The sequence below is a fragment of the Vicugna pacos genome, chromosome 10, assembly GCF_048564905.1.
Source record: "Vicugna pacos chromosome 10, VicPac4, whole genome shotgun sequence".
In the NCBI taxonomy this organism is placed as follows: domain Eukaryota; kingdom Metazoa; phylum Chordata; class Mammalia; order Artiodactyla; family Camelidae; genus Vicugna; species Vicugna pacos.
Genome location: NC_132996.1, coordinates 14296878 through 14313884, shown reverse-complemented (window position 1 = coordinate 14313884; position 17007 = coordinate 14296878). Strand labels below are relative to the sequence as shown.

Genomic DNA, 17007 nt, shown 5'->3' with positions numbered 1-17007 from the left:
TTCTGAATTTATAGATGAGTTTTAAATTTGAGTTCACCAAAACTTATCAAATAAGAAAAAATATAAAATTCAGGAAAGCTGATTGCCCAAGAGGGTAGAGTCTTTCTCTTTGGCTGCATTTTGATGGGGAAGGGGTGGGGGGTTTCCTACAAGCCAATAAATTGCAAGGACAGACTCTTTCTTCTCTAAGTAATACAGAAAATGCAACATTTTGATGGTAAGATGCTGGCTTTAGAGGATACCTGCTCACCACACGAAGATGACGAGGAGAATGACCTGGATAACGGTCCTGGGATCTATCTTTCCATGTTGATTGGAACTGATGCTTTTTAAATCTTTTTGAGGAGAAACTTGTGACAATTTCTACAGTTGGCTATAATCACCCTTTGATTTTTTTGGACAGTTAGTCCAGCCTCACTTACTTACTTAGTTCCAAGGTCTTTTATCCTATTTTCAATATCCAAGCTACACTAAGATATTTTGTTTCAGCTTAAAGGAATTGTTATAAAATATGCTAATAACATTCTTATTTATGAAGAAAAGAATTTAAGGAGAAGTAAATTAACTGCCTCTGTTGATGTATGGCCAGCCCACCCAAGATGGCCGTCCTCTTGCTCTCTGTGCATCCCCTGCTCGACCAGTGCCGGCTTCACCTGCACCCTACTGACGGGATTACCTTCCTGCATTCCTGCCCCAGGCCCCAGCTGGTGATTGTCCTTATCAAAGGGGCAGTGAGGGGTGTGTCCTTCTGCTGGTTTCCCTGGTAACTAGTGAGCCCACCCGATGCCTTCTGGCTGCACCCAGTGGGGAGTCGCTCCAGGACCTTGTGTCAGACCTGTAAGCTCCCCCACCTGCTAAACCACCGATGTCTCTGTCACTGACTCCGGGCTCTTTCTCTGGTCCTGAAGCTGGGCCGGTACAGGCCTCGTGCGCCTGCGAGGTGCAGCCCAACGGTTCGTTAGAGATTTCCTTTTGCTCTGGAAGAATGACCTGTGTTTTCGGAAATGGGGTAAATTGGCTGTTAAAATTTTGGTCTCCGTGAAAGCCAGAGAGCATCCACGGAGCATTATCTCACACCCTCTTGGACCGCACCGCGGGACTCCTACCCTTTGTCTCTTCTTCCCTTGATCTTTCTCACCCTCTTTCTCTGTGTGAATCAGAGTCAGCAATAACTTCACCACTCAGTCATCTGAAAACCTCTTTCACTTACTCAGGAATAGCCTTACTTGATTGGAGCCAAGAAAAAAGAAAAAGGCATTCTGCATGAGAGCAGGTAGCAGTGAGAAGCCTGGCAAATGTCTGGCAGCCTTTCTTAGGGTCTGAGATTCAGAGAGCAGAGAATAAGCACCGAATCGTAAATACGGGCAGTGCAGTTTAGGGAATGATAGGGTTGAAACTTATTATGGGTAGGGCTTGTAAAATGGGACTTGTATTTTATATAATTCTAATATGCAATTCTATCATTATGAATTATATTGCCTTTGTAAAATAGGAATTATATTTTATATAATTCTAATATAGAATTCTATTATAAATTATGCTGCCCTTGGTCACTCTAGCTGGTCAAGGAGAGGTACCAGTTAATAAAAGAGTCTCAGCTCACTGGAGTAAAAACATGAAATAATATTAGCTTTTCCAATAACTGCCTCCAATTATAAAATTGTTGAATTCCCTTTTCTTGCCATTGTGTCTTGTTAGCAAGCCTTGGATAACACTGTGGGAGAAGGCCAGGAATCTTCTCGGCCACTGGCCATTTACCGATACCTTCTTCATCTGTAGGCATACAGGTGTACCGCACTGGCACTGGGGGAGCATGGTACCACAGCCGCCCTCTGGTGTTGTCTGCTTCTTTGTGATGCTAGTGGCCTCTGCTGATGAGGTTGTTTCCTGGTCTCTGTGCATTTGGTTTGCATGTGTGTCCTTAGTCTCTTGCCTTGAAGGGAGGAGAGGTTCAAAAGCTAGACCAAGCAAGTTTAGTTGCCACTCTAAGGAATCTGAATTTTGTTTTTTAGTTTAATGAGAAAGTTTTGAAGGATTTTAATAATAGCGTGATCTGACTGCCACTTTAGGAAGCAAGCTCCACTGAGTCAAAGATTGTCAGTACAGGAGCAACACTGGGGGAAGAGGCCGGTTAGGGGGCTGTTGCAGAAGTCTAGTTGAGAGATGACTGTGGTGAGGGTTACATGAATACTGGCTGGTGAAGCGGCTGGATTCATGATATATTTTGATTGCAAAGCAACAGAACTTTTTGGTGGATTGGATGCCAGATGTGAAAGAAAAAGAAGAGTGAAGGGCCAGAGGTGCACCAAAAATCTACATGACAGCCATTAAAACCACTGCAGAAGGTGGGAGAATATGCTCAGCTGGGGACAATGATGGGAATAGAAAGCAAATGGTGCAATCAGAGGGTAGCAATGTCAAAAGGGAACACGCAGCGAATAATGATGGCAGAGCAAAGGTCCATCCTTCCTCTCTGACCCGATGGGTCTGTATGAGACTCATTTCTACCTCCCCATGAGATGAGAATTTTTCTGGTTTTAGGGAAAAAGTTATCCTCATGTAAAAATAGGAGGCAGGTAAGATGGAAGAGAGAAAGGGCTATAGGAAGAAAGCTCAAGAATCTAGAGAGATTGACTCATAATCTAACGATACTGAAGGTACACAGGGACTGAGGATGTAAATGAGGACAGGCAATGGGAGTGTTGGAAGAAAAAGCACGAGGGGTCCCCTGATCCTAGCACTGTTAGGTAAAGGCTGTCGTGGAAAATAGGCTGAAGGTACCTGTTAATGGTAAGGGATGAAAAATACTGAAAAGGAAAACTTGGTTTAAAAGCCACATAGTATAGCTTACCAGTGCCAAGGTTCCACCTGGAATGTTAGCATCATGGTACACACACCTGGATGGATAGGAGGGCGTGAGTAGGGGTCCTCTCTCTGTTTTACCCTTTACCTTGGTGGGTCTCTTCTAATTTCTACATTTACTGTTGAGTAGAGTAATTGTGACATCAGAAGGAAATCATCCAATCATGGTTTTCTGCTTTTCTTTTAAAATTTCTTCTCACTTACTTTTAATAGTTTTTTATACTTTCCCCCCCTGTACTTCTGTCTCACTTCTCACCTGTTTTGTAGGTTATGGTATACCATACAATATCCTAACATTCTAACATCTTTTTTTTTTCTTTTTTTCTAATGTCTTATTTTAAGTTTGAAGCTAATTTGGGCAGTTTTTGGTCCCAGGATTTTAGAAATACTCAGCTGGAATGTGTCAGTTGTCATGAATCTCAGCCATCATGACATCAACCTTTCACGTTTTTGGAAAGTGAACACTGCTGTGTGGATGACCTTGCAATATCAGTAATGGCATCATGTCTATATCTGTACAGTTAGCATCTAGGCGATCCCTTTTTTGTGAAAGATAAGGCAACATCTTCAGATAAAACATGAAATTTGACACTAGACATTATTTCTTCTACATTAAATCTTAATTATTGGTATGTTTATTAAGAAATTGACATACCCTGCTTTCTTAGTACATATGTTTTCAGACGTTGCTGTGACCCATTTGTTGGTGAGTTGAACTTTGAAGTTACAAGAATGCCTCTTCTAGGATGTGAGAAGTGGTGGGGGGAAGATTATATAAGAACAGTCTAACTTTATGAATGGAGAAGACAGTGAGTTCTGTCTTGCCCTTGTTGACTGAAATAAATGCACAGCCTAAAAGTTGAATTATGTTTTATTTGGTGGGAGGACTCGAGCCGGGATGACAGCCTCTCGGGTCGCTTGGAGGGACTGCTCCAAAGAGGTTGGGGAGGAGCCAGGATATATAGGAGCTTTACAACAGACCAGGTAGTTGGAACAATAAAAGTTTACTTGTTACCTAAAGAAAACCAGGCATCTCAAGTGAAAGAATTTAGTGCTTTTCTATGTATGGGAGGAAATAAACATATGGGCTCATCAGTTTCATTCCTTTGACAAGCACCTAGCTACTATCTAGGGCCAGTCTCCTGTCCTTTCTTATCCTGAGTCCCCTCAGAGGGCACCATTGTGAGTGGCTGCAGAGGCTGGGCTGCAGGTTGTCTTCACTGGGGGGTGGCAGCTGCAGCTGATGACTTGATGGCTTCAGCATTCTTTGTTTGCCGATATGGTTTACAGTATTTTTTGTTCACACTCTGAATAATGAGCAGGTCAAACGTGTTAAACAGCTTCACTGAAAGATTGATTTTCCAATACTAAAAGTTTCCTATGCATTTTTTAGCTTTGAAGACTGAAAGTGGTTGGCATAAATCAACAATGTTGCTTTGTAAAGTGTGCTTTCTAAGATGCAAATATCTTCTAAGGTGCTAATAATTAGAAACTCTGATAGCAGCCTTCTGTTATAAGCTTAGCTAAGAAGATGGAATAATTCATCTGTATCTATATTTTAAATAAGGCCAAAGACTTGCTGAACCAACTAACTGGACTTTTTATAATGGATTGTCAAGCTAAAGATGGCAGATGCCACCTGTTAAGGCAGCGACAACCTTCACATTTAAGGTAATACTGCTCCTTCTTAGGACTTCTTACATGTAACTCTTACATTTTTTATTACATTTTAATAATTCAATACTTGCCTTCTCATTGTGTTTCTCATTGTATTAGGAAGGCCACACAACACATTGTGTTGTACTTCCCATTGGATTAGGAAGCCTACAGGCTTCCTAAAGGCAAGAACCATATCTTCAGAATTTTTCACAATGTCTGGAATTCTATAGCCTCTCAATAAATATTGAATAAATCAATAATCTAATTTTAATTCGGGAAGATAAATCAAATTGGGAAACTGTGCTAATTAATACACTGATTTCTTCTATTAGTCAACATTTAATTAGCTATAAAAATTGGGACAGTAGTAAAAAACAAATTTCACAAATAATTTAGGCTTCTTTTTTTTAAACATGAGGAAATCAAGCAAAATTTAATCACACATATATGTGAGAGAGACCCAAAAGAACTGAATAACCACCCAAAATGGCCAAAATCCTTTCTGTAAATACCATCTTTAGCTAAAGACAAAACAGAATGTTGGGGCTGGTGGTTTGGGACTTCAAAGGGGAGGAAGGCAATTCACATTGAGACAGAAAGTAAATGTTTGATTAAAAAAAATGTTTGCTGGGTCGTGCAGAGACGATGGGACAGAGGGGAATTTTAAGACTTTGTTAGCCCCCTCCCTTCCTACCACACCTAGTTTGTACTATACTATCTGCAGTGACAGCTCCAATCCAGGAACAGGTCCTCTGTCTACATTCTTTTAGGCAGTTACAGGGAAGATCCGTTTATTCCTGAGTCTTTGAGATTAATTGTTGTCACCTAGAAATAGTACACAAGCCAAAGAGTCAGTTTGGGGTGGCAAATCTTACTCTTCTAGAGTCCTGCCTTTGAAACGTCTTTTGAGAAGTTTCACAGTCCACAAGTTGAGTTGATAGATTGCTTTATCTCTTCAAGCCACTTTTAGTTCTGACAATAGGTCAGATCACGTACTTATTTCAGGAGAGCAATCAAGTATTTAATCAGATGCATTTTTACTTCTGGAGAGCAATCAAGAAATAGATGCATTTCTAGAGACAAAAGAAAAACAAAGGTTAATAGTTGAAGCACATTGCAAACCCAGTGTCCGAGTCCGGAGAGTTGCCAGTTGAGATTTCTACATGTTACTTAGGGTTGAAGCGTCTTTTGTAGGTTGAGATGTCTCTCGTGATGTCATCAGGTGTTCAGGTAATGTTCTGAATGTTTACAGAGTGACAGGCACAGCGAGGGTCAAACACGGGCTATTGTGGTGAGCTCCCTTGCGTTTATATCAGGCTGTTCAGCTTCAGTTTGTAGGGCCTCAGGGAAAGGGCAGCTTTAGTTCTCAATGATTCTGAGTGAAAAGTGGGAGAAAAATTGTTACTGTTCGTTTGAAGAAACAAGAAGAATTCAGGACTCAGTCTAGTTTTCAGGTGAAAGAACAAAACCTCAAAGCTGATGAACAGAACTTTGAATCTCATATTCATAACTGTGTGTTACAGTTTCTACTGAAACACAATATTTTTCCTCTCTAAAATCAGCCTCATTTCTACTAAAGAAAGCCAAATTAAAACGAATTTGTTTGCAAAGTAAGTTTAGTTTCATTAATATCGCCAGATTATGTACGTAAGTCCAGGAAGAATAGCCATTGACCACATAGGCTCTTTTAAACCCTCTGCTGGAACTTCCCATAAGGAATCTCCAGACTGAATTTTTAATAGCCTTTCAAGGCCAGTAAGCCAGGCCACGGATTTACCATCAGACCTGTGTGTAGTAGTATCCATAGATTTGGATGAATTTCTCTCTTCTTGAGATTCCAAACCCCAAATATCCTGAGGTTCTTGCATCTGCCAGGAAGTGACCTTCCTTACTCACCTAAAGCTGCTGGGAACCTGTAAAGCAAGGTACTTGATTTTCTAAGAGAATTTGTGTCTCCATAAAGTCAATGTTAGTTCCTTAAAGCTGTCTGGTCATATCTCATTTGATGCATATTCTCAAATATGACATTCTAGTCAAAGCCTTGGTAATATAACGAACATCTCCAATTGTGTCCTTTCACAAGGAGAACAGATTATTAATGAATTTATGTACATTGCTATATTGACATAAAAATAAGAATACTCAGTAAGACTTTCCAAATTCTGGAGGGATCAGGTAGGGAGAACAAAGATAAATGTTTCAATTCTGCTTACAAAAGTGTAATTTACCAAATTGCTGTATGTCACTACGTAAGAGGAAAAGTTTCCTTCATATCTGGAAAATAAAGACTAAAAAGCCAGTAATATTTCAAACAAAAGTCATAAAAATTATAATCATCTTCATCAGTTCATTCAGTCATTGATGTAACTAATTCTTGTTGCTCTTGACCTTTTGTTACCCATTTTAGGAAGCCATCAGTTTTTACATTTCAGTTCTCTAATTTGTTACCTAGTTCGGTGGCATGGCCTGAAAGTTATCAGAACCTACCTTTCTCCTACATCACTTCTACAAAAGTCCTGAAGGAGAAAAATGTCAGCTATGCCCATCAACAATTACAGTGCAAAAAAAGAAATCAGACTTTTCTAGCAACTTGTTAGGAGCAAAGAAAAGTGCCTTTGTTGCTGGTGGATCCAACCCAAAGAATTGAGGGACAAGACTTAGAGGTTGAGAAAAGTAAAGTAAAGATTTATTAAAGAATAAACAGTTGACTCTCAAGGGGAGAGCGGGCAGGCTCAGGTGAGTGGCTGCCCACAGTTTCTTCGGCAAGTTGGTTACATAGGAAGTAAAAATGAATGGGCGGAATATTTACTGGGGAGGGAAGAGCCTGATTATCATCCCAACTCCACCTTCCCAAAGGGAGGAGGGATTTTCGTCCTTATTTAGTCTGGATCAGAAGTGTCATGGCATCGGTGCATGATGGGTACTTCTGATCTGCAAGGCTAATTTTATTGAAATGAGGGCATAATGAGCAAAAGGTTACATTCGGACGCTGGAAATTCCTGCCTTTCCTGACCTTTCTTTGTTGGTCTCCAGGCCAAAAGGTGTGGCCCCTCATCAGCCCAAAGATTCCTGCTTTTCTTTCTCTGCCCAGGAACCCCTGGTGCTCACATGATGTGTGGTTTCCTGCATTTGGCCTGTGACGCTCCTTTCTGCCCAATTCCTGCCATTTGCTCTGTGTCCTCCTTTCTCTGCTCATATCTAGCTATCTGCCTGCTCTAACACCTTAACTAAGGTCAGCATGGCTTCAGACAACGCAGTGTAGTTGGGGGTATTACCAGAGATGCGCTATACTCTTCATAGTCCCCTGGGCAGACAGCTTTGCTCTGGCTGCGAAACTGCTTTCAGTCAGATACAGGGAATCCGTTAGTGGATGCTAAAGACTTCTTCTAGGCTGAAATGGCTGAATGAAGAAGGTGTCCTGTTTTGGGGGGCCACCATCTTATAAACCTTTTTTTATCACTTTTAAAGAAAAAGTCTGGGATAAACATGATAGATAGCAGGGGGAAGCAGGGAGGGTGACATTTGTTGAAAACCTACCATCAGTTATGGTGCGAGGCACTTTCGTGGTTAATACTGATTTGAACCCACAACATTCCGGTGCGGTAGGGGAAAAGCCCAGTTACAGAAGAAGAAACTGACGATTACAGAAATTTGGAGGCTTGTTCAGGGAAAGGAAAACGAAAGAACCCAATCCCATCAGTTCGGATGCTGTACCTGGTTAAGCAGCACGTGAAGCAGCCAGGACCAGAAATGCTCCCCAAGTGTGACCAGTTAGAAATTAGCCAGAATCTGGCAGGAAGGTAATCAACACGGAAGGAGAAGCAGCAGCTAAAGGCACTTGCTGCCGAAATTGAGCAGTTCCTGGAAAGAGGCTGGTAAGCAGTTTTTCAGGGAACACTTCGGGACACGTTCAGCTGCTCCCTCCCACCCCAGGCCGACTTCGTCCCGGAGCAACAGAATGGAAGCTGCCCGCCAACAGGAAGATTGTCTCCTCCCCTTGCAGGGCTTCCTCTCTCCCCTCCAAAGCCCCCGGGGCTCACGGGGGCCAGGACTTTGGGGCCGATTTGCACCCGCTTCTGGACGGAGCCGGAGGGCAGAGGCGGGGCTTTGCGCCCGGGCGGCGGCGGCCGAGGTGGGCGGCGACCTGGGCGGCCCCCGCGTCCCCGGGCGCGCGCCCTCCGCTCGCCCGCGCTCCCGAGCTTCGCCCCGGCGGCCGGCGTCTCCCGCGCAGCCCCGCCGAAGCCATGGCCAAGTCCCGGGGTCGTCCGCACCTGTGGGTGTGCTTGGCTGCAGCGCTGGCCTCTTTCCTGGGCGGATTTCTGGTGGGTAAGTGTACCGACCCGACCCCGGGGCCGGCGCCGCCGCCCGCAGCCGCCCCTCCGCGGAGGAGCCGGGAGCCGGGGCTGCGGGGCTGGGCTGCGCGCGGGGGCCCTGGCCGGCCGACCCCCCGGCGCGGCGAGCTCCGCCGCTTCCGCCTTCCTCGCAGAGGTGGCCGGAGTTCGAGTGTATTAAATGCGCACCGACTGCTCGGTGCTGTGAAGGGCGGCTGGAAGGGCAGTGTAGAGTTGCCACTATCCGCAGGGGTGAAAAAGGTGATTTCACTTGCAAGCACCGTTAAGGAGGCACAACTTGTAGCGAATATGGGCAGCGCTGCAAAAAGCTGCCCTTCCGTAATCATTTATCACGTAAATATTTGTGGAAGGCTCCGTGTGTGTGAGGCGCTGCGCTCTGACCCAGACCCCGGGGGGAACAGGAAAGCTAGAGGCGCGTGTGATGCGTGACACGTGGGGAAGCGAAAAGATACCCCTCCTCCAGACTCCTTTAACCGGCTCAGAATTAGCAGCAGAATTGGAAGGTTTTCTGCATCTGTGTGACTTTTTTTTGTTATTGTCGTCAAGCTCACCATGATGTATTTCTCGGATAAGGGCTGTTTTTTGGGGGCGGGGCTTCTAGTTTTATAAAGTCAAAAGCAGTTATGTGTGTATGTAGTGTGCATACGTGTTTGTATTCTCCCTCCAGGCTGGCTTAGTAAGCCTCTCACAGAGACAGCCACTTCAGTGGGCCCTCCCCAGAACGTAAGGGGCGGACTGCTGTCTGAGATGAAAGCTGAAAACATTAAATCATTTCTTCGGTAAGTTTGTTTTGCATATTTGATGTTAAAGTGTTTAAAATATTGCAGAGAACTGTATCAAAACTGACTATATTCATGTGAGTAATCTTGTTTGTGTGAAATTATATGATAATACATAAATTCACGGTTGTTGAAAATGTTCCTTTATATCACTCTTTAGGTAAAATCTATTTGAATGTTGCAAGAGTAAGTCTGTCTTCCCTTACTTAATGTGCAGAAAAAGTATCTGGTTGCTTTATTAAGAGATGTTTCAACTTCATATAACTTTGGACTGCAACTGAATGTTATTCTTTGTTCGCCGTGCCTGGGTTTAATCTGTGATTGTATTTAAAAGTCATACTCTGTCAGGAAGATTAAGATGGTTGTAAACTCTGATTCAGAGGAAAGGAGATTAAAGCTTCGTATTCTGTCTGCCACAAATTAAACCTTTATCGCATGTTGCAAACATAAGTAACACAAATAGGACAAAATGAAAACAAAAGAATCAGTGGAAATCTGCCAGTCTCCTAACAAGAGAAAAAATAACTTTCAGGGGAGTAACTATGAACTCCTTGAAGGCAGTTACCATGACATTTATTTTTATATTCAGACTCTTTCAGAGGAGTATCATAAAAAGTTTTATTGAAGTATAATTTACATAAAATAAACTGCATATAAATCTTACAATTTGAGCGTATTGACTGATGTGTAATATACTCATCAGAGCACCTCCTCAGAATACAGAAAATTTACAACATGCCCTTTGCAATTTATTTTTCCCTTCCCTCCCTTACCATGGACTCCTTTGCATTTTCTAGAATTTTATATAAACAGAATCATACAGTATGTGCTCTTTTGTGTCTTCTTTCTTTTAAAAAAATTTTTGGGGAGGGAGGTAATTAGGTTTCATGACACCTTATTATGGTTTTAATGTACGTTCCCCTGGTGGCTAATGATACTGAACATCTTTTTCCAGGGCTTATTCACTGTCTGAAAACCATCTTCAGTGAAATACCTGTTCCCGTCTTTGACCTGTTCTCTATTTGGACAGTTCCTTTTTATTTTGTTTTTTCTCTTGTCCTATCGAGCTTTGAGAGTTCTTTATATTTCCTAGATACAAGTCTTTTGTTGGCCTTGTGATGTACAGATATTTTTCCCAGTCTGTTATTTGTCTTTTCACATCTTAACAGGGTCATTTGCAGGTCAGAAGTGTTTAATTTTAATGAGGTTTAATTTATCAGTTTTCCCTTCTGTGGATCATGCTTTTGGGTTCAGGTCTGAGAACTCTGTGACGTGTCCTAGATCCCTTTTCTCCTCTTTTTTCATCGCCACATTTTATAGTTTACGTTTTCCATTACAGTGTATGATTCTTTATAGAGCTAATTTTTGCATAAGGTGTCACGTTTGGCTGAGGGTCATTCTTCTACCTGTGGACGTCCAGCCGCTCTCGCCCCGTTTGTTGAAAGGCTGTCCTTCTTCCATTTAATTGCTTCTGCTCCTTTGTCACTAATCAGTTGGGCATATTTGTGGGCTCTCCGATGCTCTGCTGATCTTTGTGTCTTCTCTCTGCAGCACCACACTGTCTTGATTATTGAAGCTACGTGGTAAGCCGTAACAAGGCATCGACTGATTCCTCCCACTGTGTTCTTTTAAACAATTGTTTTAGCTATTCTATATCATTTGCCTTTTTATATAAAATATATAACAAATATGTCAATGTCTGGAAAAATTCTTGCTGGGATTTCGATAATAATTGCATTAATTTTATAGAGCAATTTAGGAGTGCTTGGCATTTTTACTGTGCCTAGTCTTTCAATCCATGAACATGGTTAGGCTTTCCAATTATTTAGGTCTTCCTTTACGAACATTTTGCAATTTACAGGATGCAGATCCTATATACGTATTGTTATATTTATATCAAACTATGTCATTTTCTTTGCAGCAAATGTAAATCATATTGTGTTTAATTTCAGTTTTCACATGTTTGTTGTTAGTATATAGAAACACTTGATTTTGCATCCTGTGACCTGCCTAAACTCATGTCCTAGTTCTAGTTTTTGTAGGTTCATTAGGATTTATTTTCTGTGTAAGAAATCAGGCCGTCTTCAGTTTTATTTCTCTGTTTCCAAACTGTATGCCATATGTTTATGTATTTGTCCCTGTTGTGCTGATTGTAATTCCAATACTGTGTTGAATAAAAATGATGAGAGCAAACACTCTTTCCCTGTTTCTAATCTTAGCTAGAAGCATTCAGAGTTTCACCATTAAGTCTGATGTTATCTGTAGTTTTTTTGGTAGAAACTCTTCATCAGGTTAAGGAAATGTGCCTCTATTGCAGGATTGCTAAGAGGGTCTTATTTTAATCATGAATGGGTATTTGTGGGTTCTGGCCGGCAGAAGTCCCACCGAGACGGAATTACTCGAGACTCTGTGGAAAAAGTCAAGAGGGCTAGAGGGAGTTGGGAGCCAACTCCACGAGCCTCTCAAATGCTCCCACATGTATTGTGTGCTATCAAAGGAGAAATCACTAACAGTTGGGTGATGGAATGCAGGAATTTAGGGAAAGACAGGCTGGGTTGGAGATTGTAGAAGTCACAATGAGTACAAAGGCTTTGTTTATCTTTAGAGAAGTCACGGGGAGAGGGGAACGAGGTACATTGTTATAGATACCTTAGAGCAGACTGCCAGACCGGCCACGTCTTGTCTGGGGACAGAAGACTATCTAACAGCAGGCACGCCCAGTGTTTATAGCTGAGGGCCTGGGTCGCAATGAGCAGAGTGCTATCTAAAACCTAACCTATGCGAGCAAGGCATCCTCTCTGCTTTTTACGGCAAGAAGACGGGAGTGCGGATGCACAGGCACCTGCTTGCAAGGCAGTTACTGAGCACATTTGTTCTTCTTTAAGGAGACAAGCGGCTGGGGTCTGTTACAATTTGTTAACCCAATCATGGGCTCCCATAGGTATTAATATTGTGCCCAGTGGGAAAAAATGAAAAACATGAGAGCTGTGAGTTCAGTTTTATTTGGGGCTTACTGATGACTATAGCCCAGGAGGTGGCCTCAGATAGCTCTGTGGAGCTGCTCCGAAGAGGGGGTGGAGGGAGGTCAGTACACACGTGGTTTTGGTGAAGGGGGTACGTACAATCAAGCACACATCTCGGCAGACAGTGACTGCTGGTCCCGAGGAGCAGATGTCTCCATTAAGGATTTTAGTGCTTCTCTAGCTATGAGCAGATGCCAAAATTGGGTTCATAAAATTTTCTCCTGAAAACATGTAAGGATAGTTAGGCCTGGTCTACCAGTTTTCCCAGAGCATAGAGTTCCTCATTCCTGCTCTCTATCCTGAATTCCTTTCGGGTGTGTGGGAGCTAGGCTACTGCAGTGTCTAATGACCTAGTCCTTGGAGTGCTGGATGGTGAGGGACACTCTAGTTGGCGGTTGTCAAGTGGTTTTTCTGCATTAATTTATATGATCACAAGACTGTCCTTCTTTTCTTCCTTGCTGGTTAATATGTTGATACCTTTATTTCTTTACTGATGCTTTTTGGAGGGATCAGTCTATCAAGAATGGTGTTACAAAATGCTCCAGGAATGTGAAATCGTCTATTTCCCCCATTAATTCCATAAAATTTTGCATTATATATTAGGAAACTCATTTATTAGGCATACGTACATTAGTATTGTTATGTGTTCAAGACAGGACTAACTTTTATATTTGTGAAATGTCTTTCTTTATCTTTGGTAATAATTTCTATCTTTAAGTCTATTATATTTTGTATAAATTGAGCCACATCAGCTTCCTTACACTTACATTTGTATGGTATATCTTCTTAACTTAATCCACCAACTTACTTTTAAAATAAACCTTCAGTAGAGAGCATATAATTGCCACATGCTGTTTTATTAATTTTGGTAGTCTGTGCCTTTTAATTTGAGCATTTAGTCTGTTAACTTAGAATTAACTATTGATATGGTTAGAGTTAGGTCTGCCACTTTATTCTCTGTTCCCTTTGTTTTTGTTCCTTTACTTCTTATTTTCTGTCTTTTTTTTTTTTGGTTGTGAGGAGAGCATTTGAAATTTTATTTCATTTCAGTTAATCTTTTGACTATACCTTCTTGCACTTTTTTTTATGTTAGTCTTCTAGAGATTCCATGATACCTCTCTAATGCTTCACTCTAGTTTTACAGTTACTGTTGTACCATTTAACATAAAATACAGAAAACTCACATTTCTGTTTGTCCATTTACCCTCTTCTCTACCATCCTTTATGTGATAGCTATCAAAAATATCCTATATGCATACAATATAAAACCTCACTAAATAATGTTATAATCTTTTTCTTTGAACAGTTATATGTCTTGGAAACAAATTAAGAGTTAAATATCTGAGAAATATAAAATACTATTTTTTTTGTTGTTATTGTTATTGCCAGTGGTCTGTTTGTTTCTGACAATTTAGGTTATCCTGTGGTACTTTTATTTATTCTGAATAATTTTCTTAAGCACTTCCTGGAATGTGGGTCTGGTGGTGACCAATTCTCTTAGTTTTTCTTCACCTGTAAAATCTTCATTTCACCTTAATTTTTGAAGCACATTTTTCTTGCATATAGAATTCTAAGATGACCTTGTTTCTCCTTGTTTCAGAACCTTGAATGTTCTTTCACTGTTTTCTGGCTGGTATTTGCATTCAGTGGAAAGTCCAAAGTCTTTTAAGTTAAATATCACATGTCTTTAATTTTCAGCAGCTTTACTGTGTGCCAGGCATAGTTTTCTTCAAATTTATTCTGTTTATGGCTCTCTGAGCTTTTTGACTGTGTACACTTACGTCTTTCACTGCTTTTAGGAAGGTGGTGTTCATTATTTCTTAAAATTTTCTGCAGCATTTTCTCTCTTCTCTCCTTCTGAGACTCTAGTCAAACCCAAGAATCAAATGAACAAGGTGACCTGCATACAGAATAGTGTATTTCCTCCCCATCTCTGTCCTGTGATTTGATGAGAACACAAAGTTCCGTCTTACTTTCCATGGGTGAACTAGAGTGAACTCTCGTAAAGAGGTATGAAAACAGCTATACTGTTCTTATGAAATCTGAGCTTATTTATGATGGAGGCACATCAGATATCAGGAAACCAAAATCAAAATGTCTCGTTTGAGCTGCTTGTTTGGAGAGATAGGCAAAGAATCTGTAGGCAGTAAGATGGATGTCGTTTGAAGAAAGACTCACTCATTTCTCATGCAATACATTCAAATGGCAGATTGTCTTATTAAATGAGACAATGCTTATATCTAAAAATGTTCAAGAGAGCAAGTAAAATTTAACACTGTTGAACTCTATCTGCAGCATATCACGAAGTGTCCAAAAGAAATCACCTAGAAAATTACATCAGCTGTCCGAAGCAACATGTGGTGATGCTCTTGACCTAAGATTAACATTTGTGTCTGTTTATTTTAGCTCTGCTTTGATGTGTAATATAGCATAAAGTGATAAGCTATGTATGAATAGTGCATGATGTTATCTTGTTGGAGTTGGGTGTTCTTTCCCTTACATCCAACGGAAGCTAGAAATTGCACAGCAAGAATGATGACAAGAATAGAGGTGGAGTGAATCACATTGAATTAGAAGCCCAAGACTTTAGTGAATGACAGAGGAGTGACCACAGTTTTGAAAGCACCTAGAAGGCATGGTAGGCGGTGGCTTTTGGTATGAGCTTTAAAAGAGTTGTTATTTTTGGACAAAGAAAAAAGAAAACCATTTGAAAGAGCCAGTGGAGCGGAAGAAGGACTCCTAGCTGATCTTCCGGCCCTGAGATACGGGGGAGCATGTGGAATAAGAGAGCTTGCTGGTGAGCAGGGTCCTCTCAGGAAACCAGTTAATGCCGGGAGTCAAGCAAACATTCAGAGAGGGCCCTGAGGCAATATAATTGTTGATAGAGTAGAGGTTCATGACCAGTGAAAGAGTCTTGGAGGGGAAGGAGGGATTCAAGATTGGTTTAAAGGGATTAATGGAGTGGGAGCTGGTTTCTCCGCAGCCACTTTCTTGTTGGCAGGGCCACCATTGATCGTGGTCGCCCTCCCCCGGGGAAGGCATGTGTTCAGTGAGGGTTACCTTTCTTGCAGCCTGGGAATCTCTTGACTGGTCCACAATCCAATCATTATGACTTCCTTCGGGCAAAGGTTAGTTTGAGAAGAGGTATATGGCCCCATTGTGCCTGATGAAGTGGGGAAAAAATTGAGCTGAGACCCTCTATAAAAAGGGTCTGTTTTCCTCTGTTAAAAGAAACAGAAGAGGAAATAGCTGTTCTTGTTTGTATTTATTTCTTCTGAACATCACAGCGTGAGTATGTGATGCCTGGAGCTGCAGTGTCCAACTTGGGACTGTAAGGACGAATTCAGTGAAGTTATACCCTGGTGCCCTTTTTTTTTTTTTTTGCACCTCTGTATTTCATTTCCGTGGGTTGCCTGAAAGATGAGAGGCAGAACTTCTTACTCCCATCTTAATATCAGGAAATACACTTTTTTCCTCCGATTGTGAGAATACTATTTGCTCATTATAGAAAATAAAACAATAATGAATTATGTAAAGTTGAATTTAAATAGCCCTGGCTGCTCTGGCTTTCCTAAACCTATAAAGTAACTTCTGTCTATAAACACATTAATACCTTTTTTTTTTTAACAAATATTGCAAGGTATTAAATATCAGTAACTTGCAGTTTTGATTCAATGATGTAAGAAGTGGAAAGCTTTACAGAAGAGAAGATGCTTGAGGAGTCCTAATGGTTGGCTAATAGCTTACAGGTGGGAAAGGTGAATGACAAGAAGTGGTGATACAGGGAGATTCATGTAAATAGGATGATATTTACATCTGAGAGAAGACCTTGTGCAAAGGCTCAGAAGGTGGTCATTGTAGGAGACATGTTGGTATATTAAATGATACAGAGCAGAGAAGTTCATAAGGTGAGTGATGGGAAATGAACCTTCTCCATTTGAAAGGATGGATCAGATAGAAAAGGCTGAGATGCTGTGCTCCGTGTGAACTTTATAATACAGGGTGGAGGGAGCCACAGAAGGGTTTTAAGCAATTCATTGATCAAAATGATCAGATCAGTGATTTAAAAAAAAAAAGAAAACTCACAATTTCTCAAGGTGTGACGGCTGCAACTTTCAGATTCTAGCCCTGGAATTTAATAGAAAATAATGAACAAGTTATTTAACTACTCTGTTTCCTCATTTGTAAAATGGGGACAGTGGGAGAAGGGTTGTGAGGATGAAATGAGATATACCCGGTTAAGATCCTGGCATATAGTAAGTTTTCAGTAAGTACTGATTTTCCTTTTACTGCTGATCTTACTTGGCTGTCCTGTGGTTGACAAAAAAAGCA

The 17007-nt window shown here is 41.3% G+C and overlaps 2 protein-coding genes across 3 annotated transcripts in view; one reads left to right on the top strand and one right to left on the bottom strand.

Moving 5' to 3' along the window:
- The window catches only part of UBTFL1 (upstream binding transcription factor like 1), a 34858-nt gene extending 31921 nt beyond the window's left edge, over positions 1 to 2937 (bottom strand). The window contains exon 1 of the mRNA XM_006219350.3: positions 2852 to 2937. The gene's annotated coding sequence lies outside the window, so the exon portion shown is untranslated. The remainder of the gene's footprint in view (positions 1 to 2851) is intronic.
- Positions 1931 to 17007, top strand: part of NAALAD2 (N-acetylated alpha-linked acidic dipeptidase 2) — a 52473-nt gene continuing 37396 nt past the window's right edge. Inside the window, exons 1-2 of one of the 2 annotated variants that reach the window (XM_072969023.1) lie at positions 1931 to 2345; positions 9541 to 9652. In XM_072969023.1, coding sequence (XP_072825124.1) covers positions 2318 to 2345; positions 9541 to 9652 — 140 coding nt within the window. In that variant the 5' untranslated portion in view covers positions 1931 to 2317. Of the gene's footprint in view, positions 2346 to 8673; positions 8848 to 9540; positions 9653 to 17007 lie in introns of those variants that run through there. The other variant, XM_072969022.1, reaches the window with a different exon arrangement.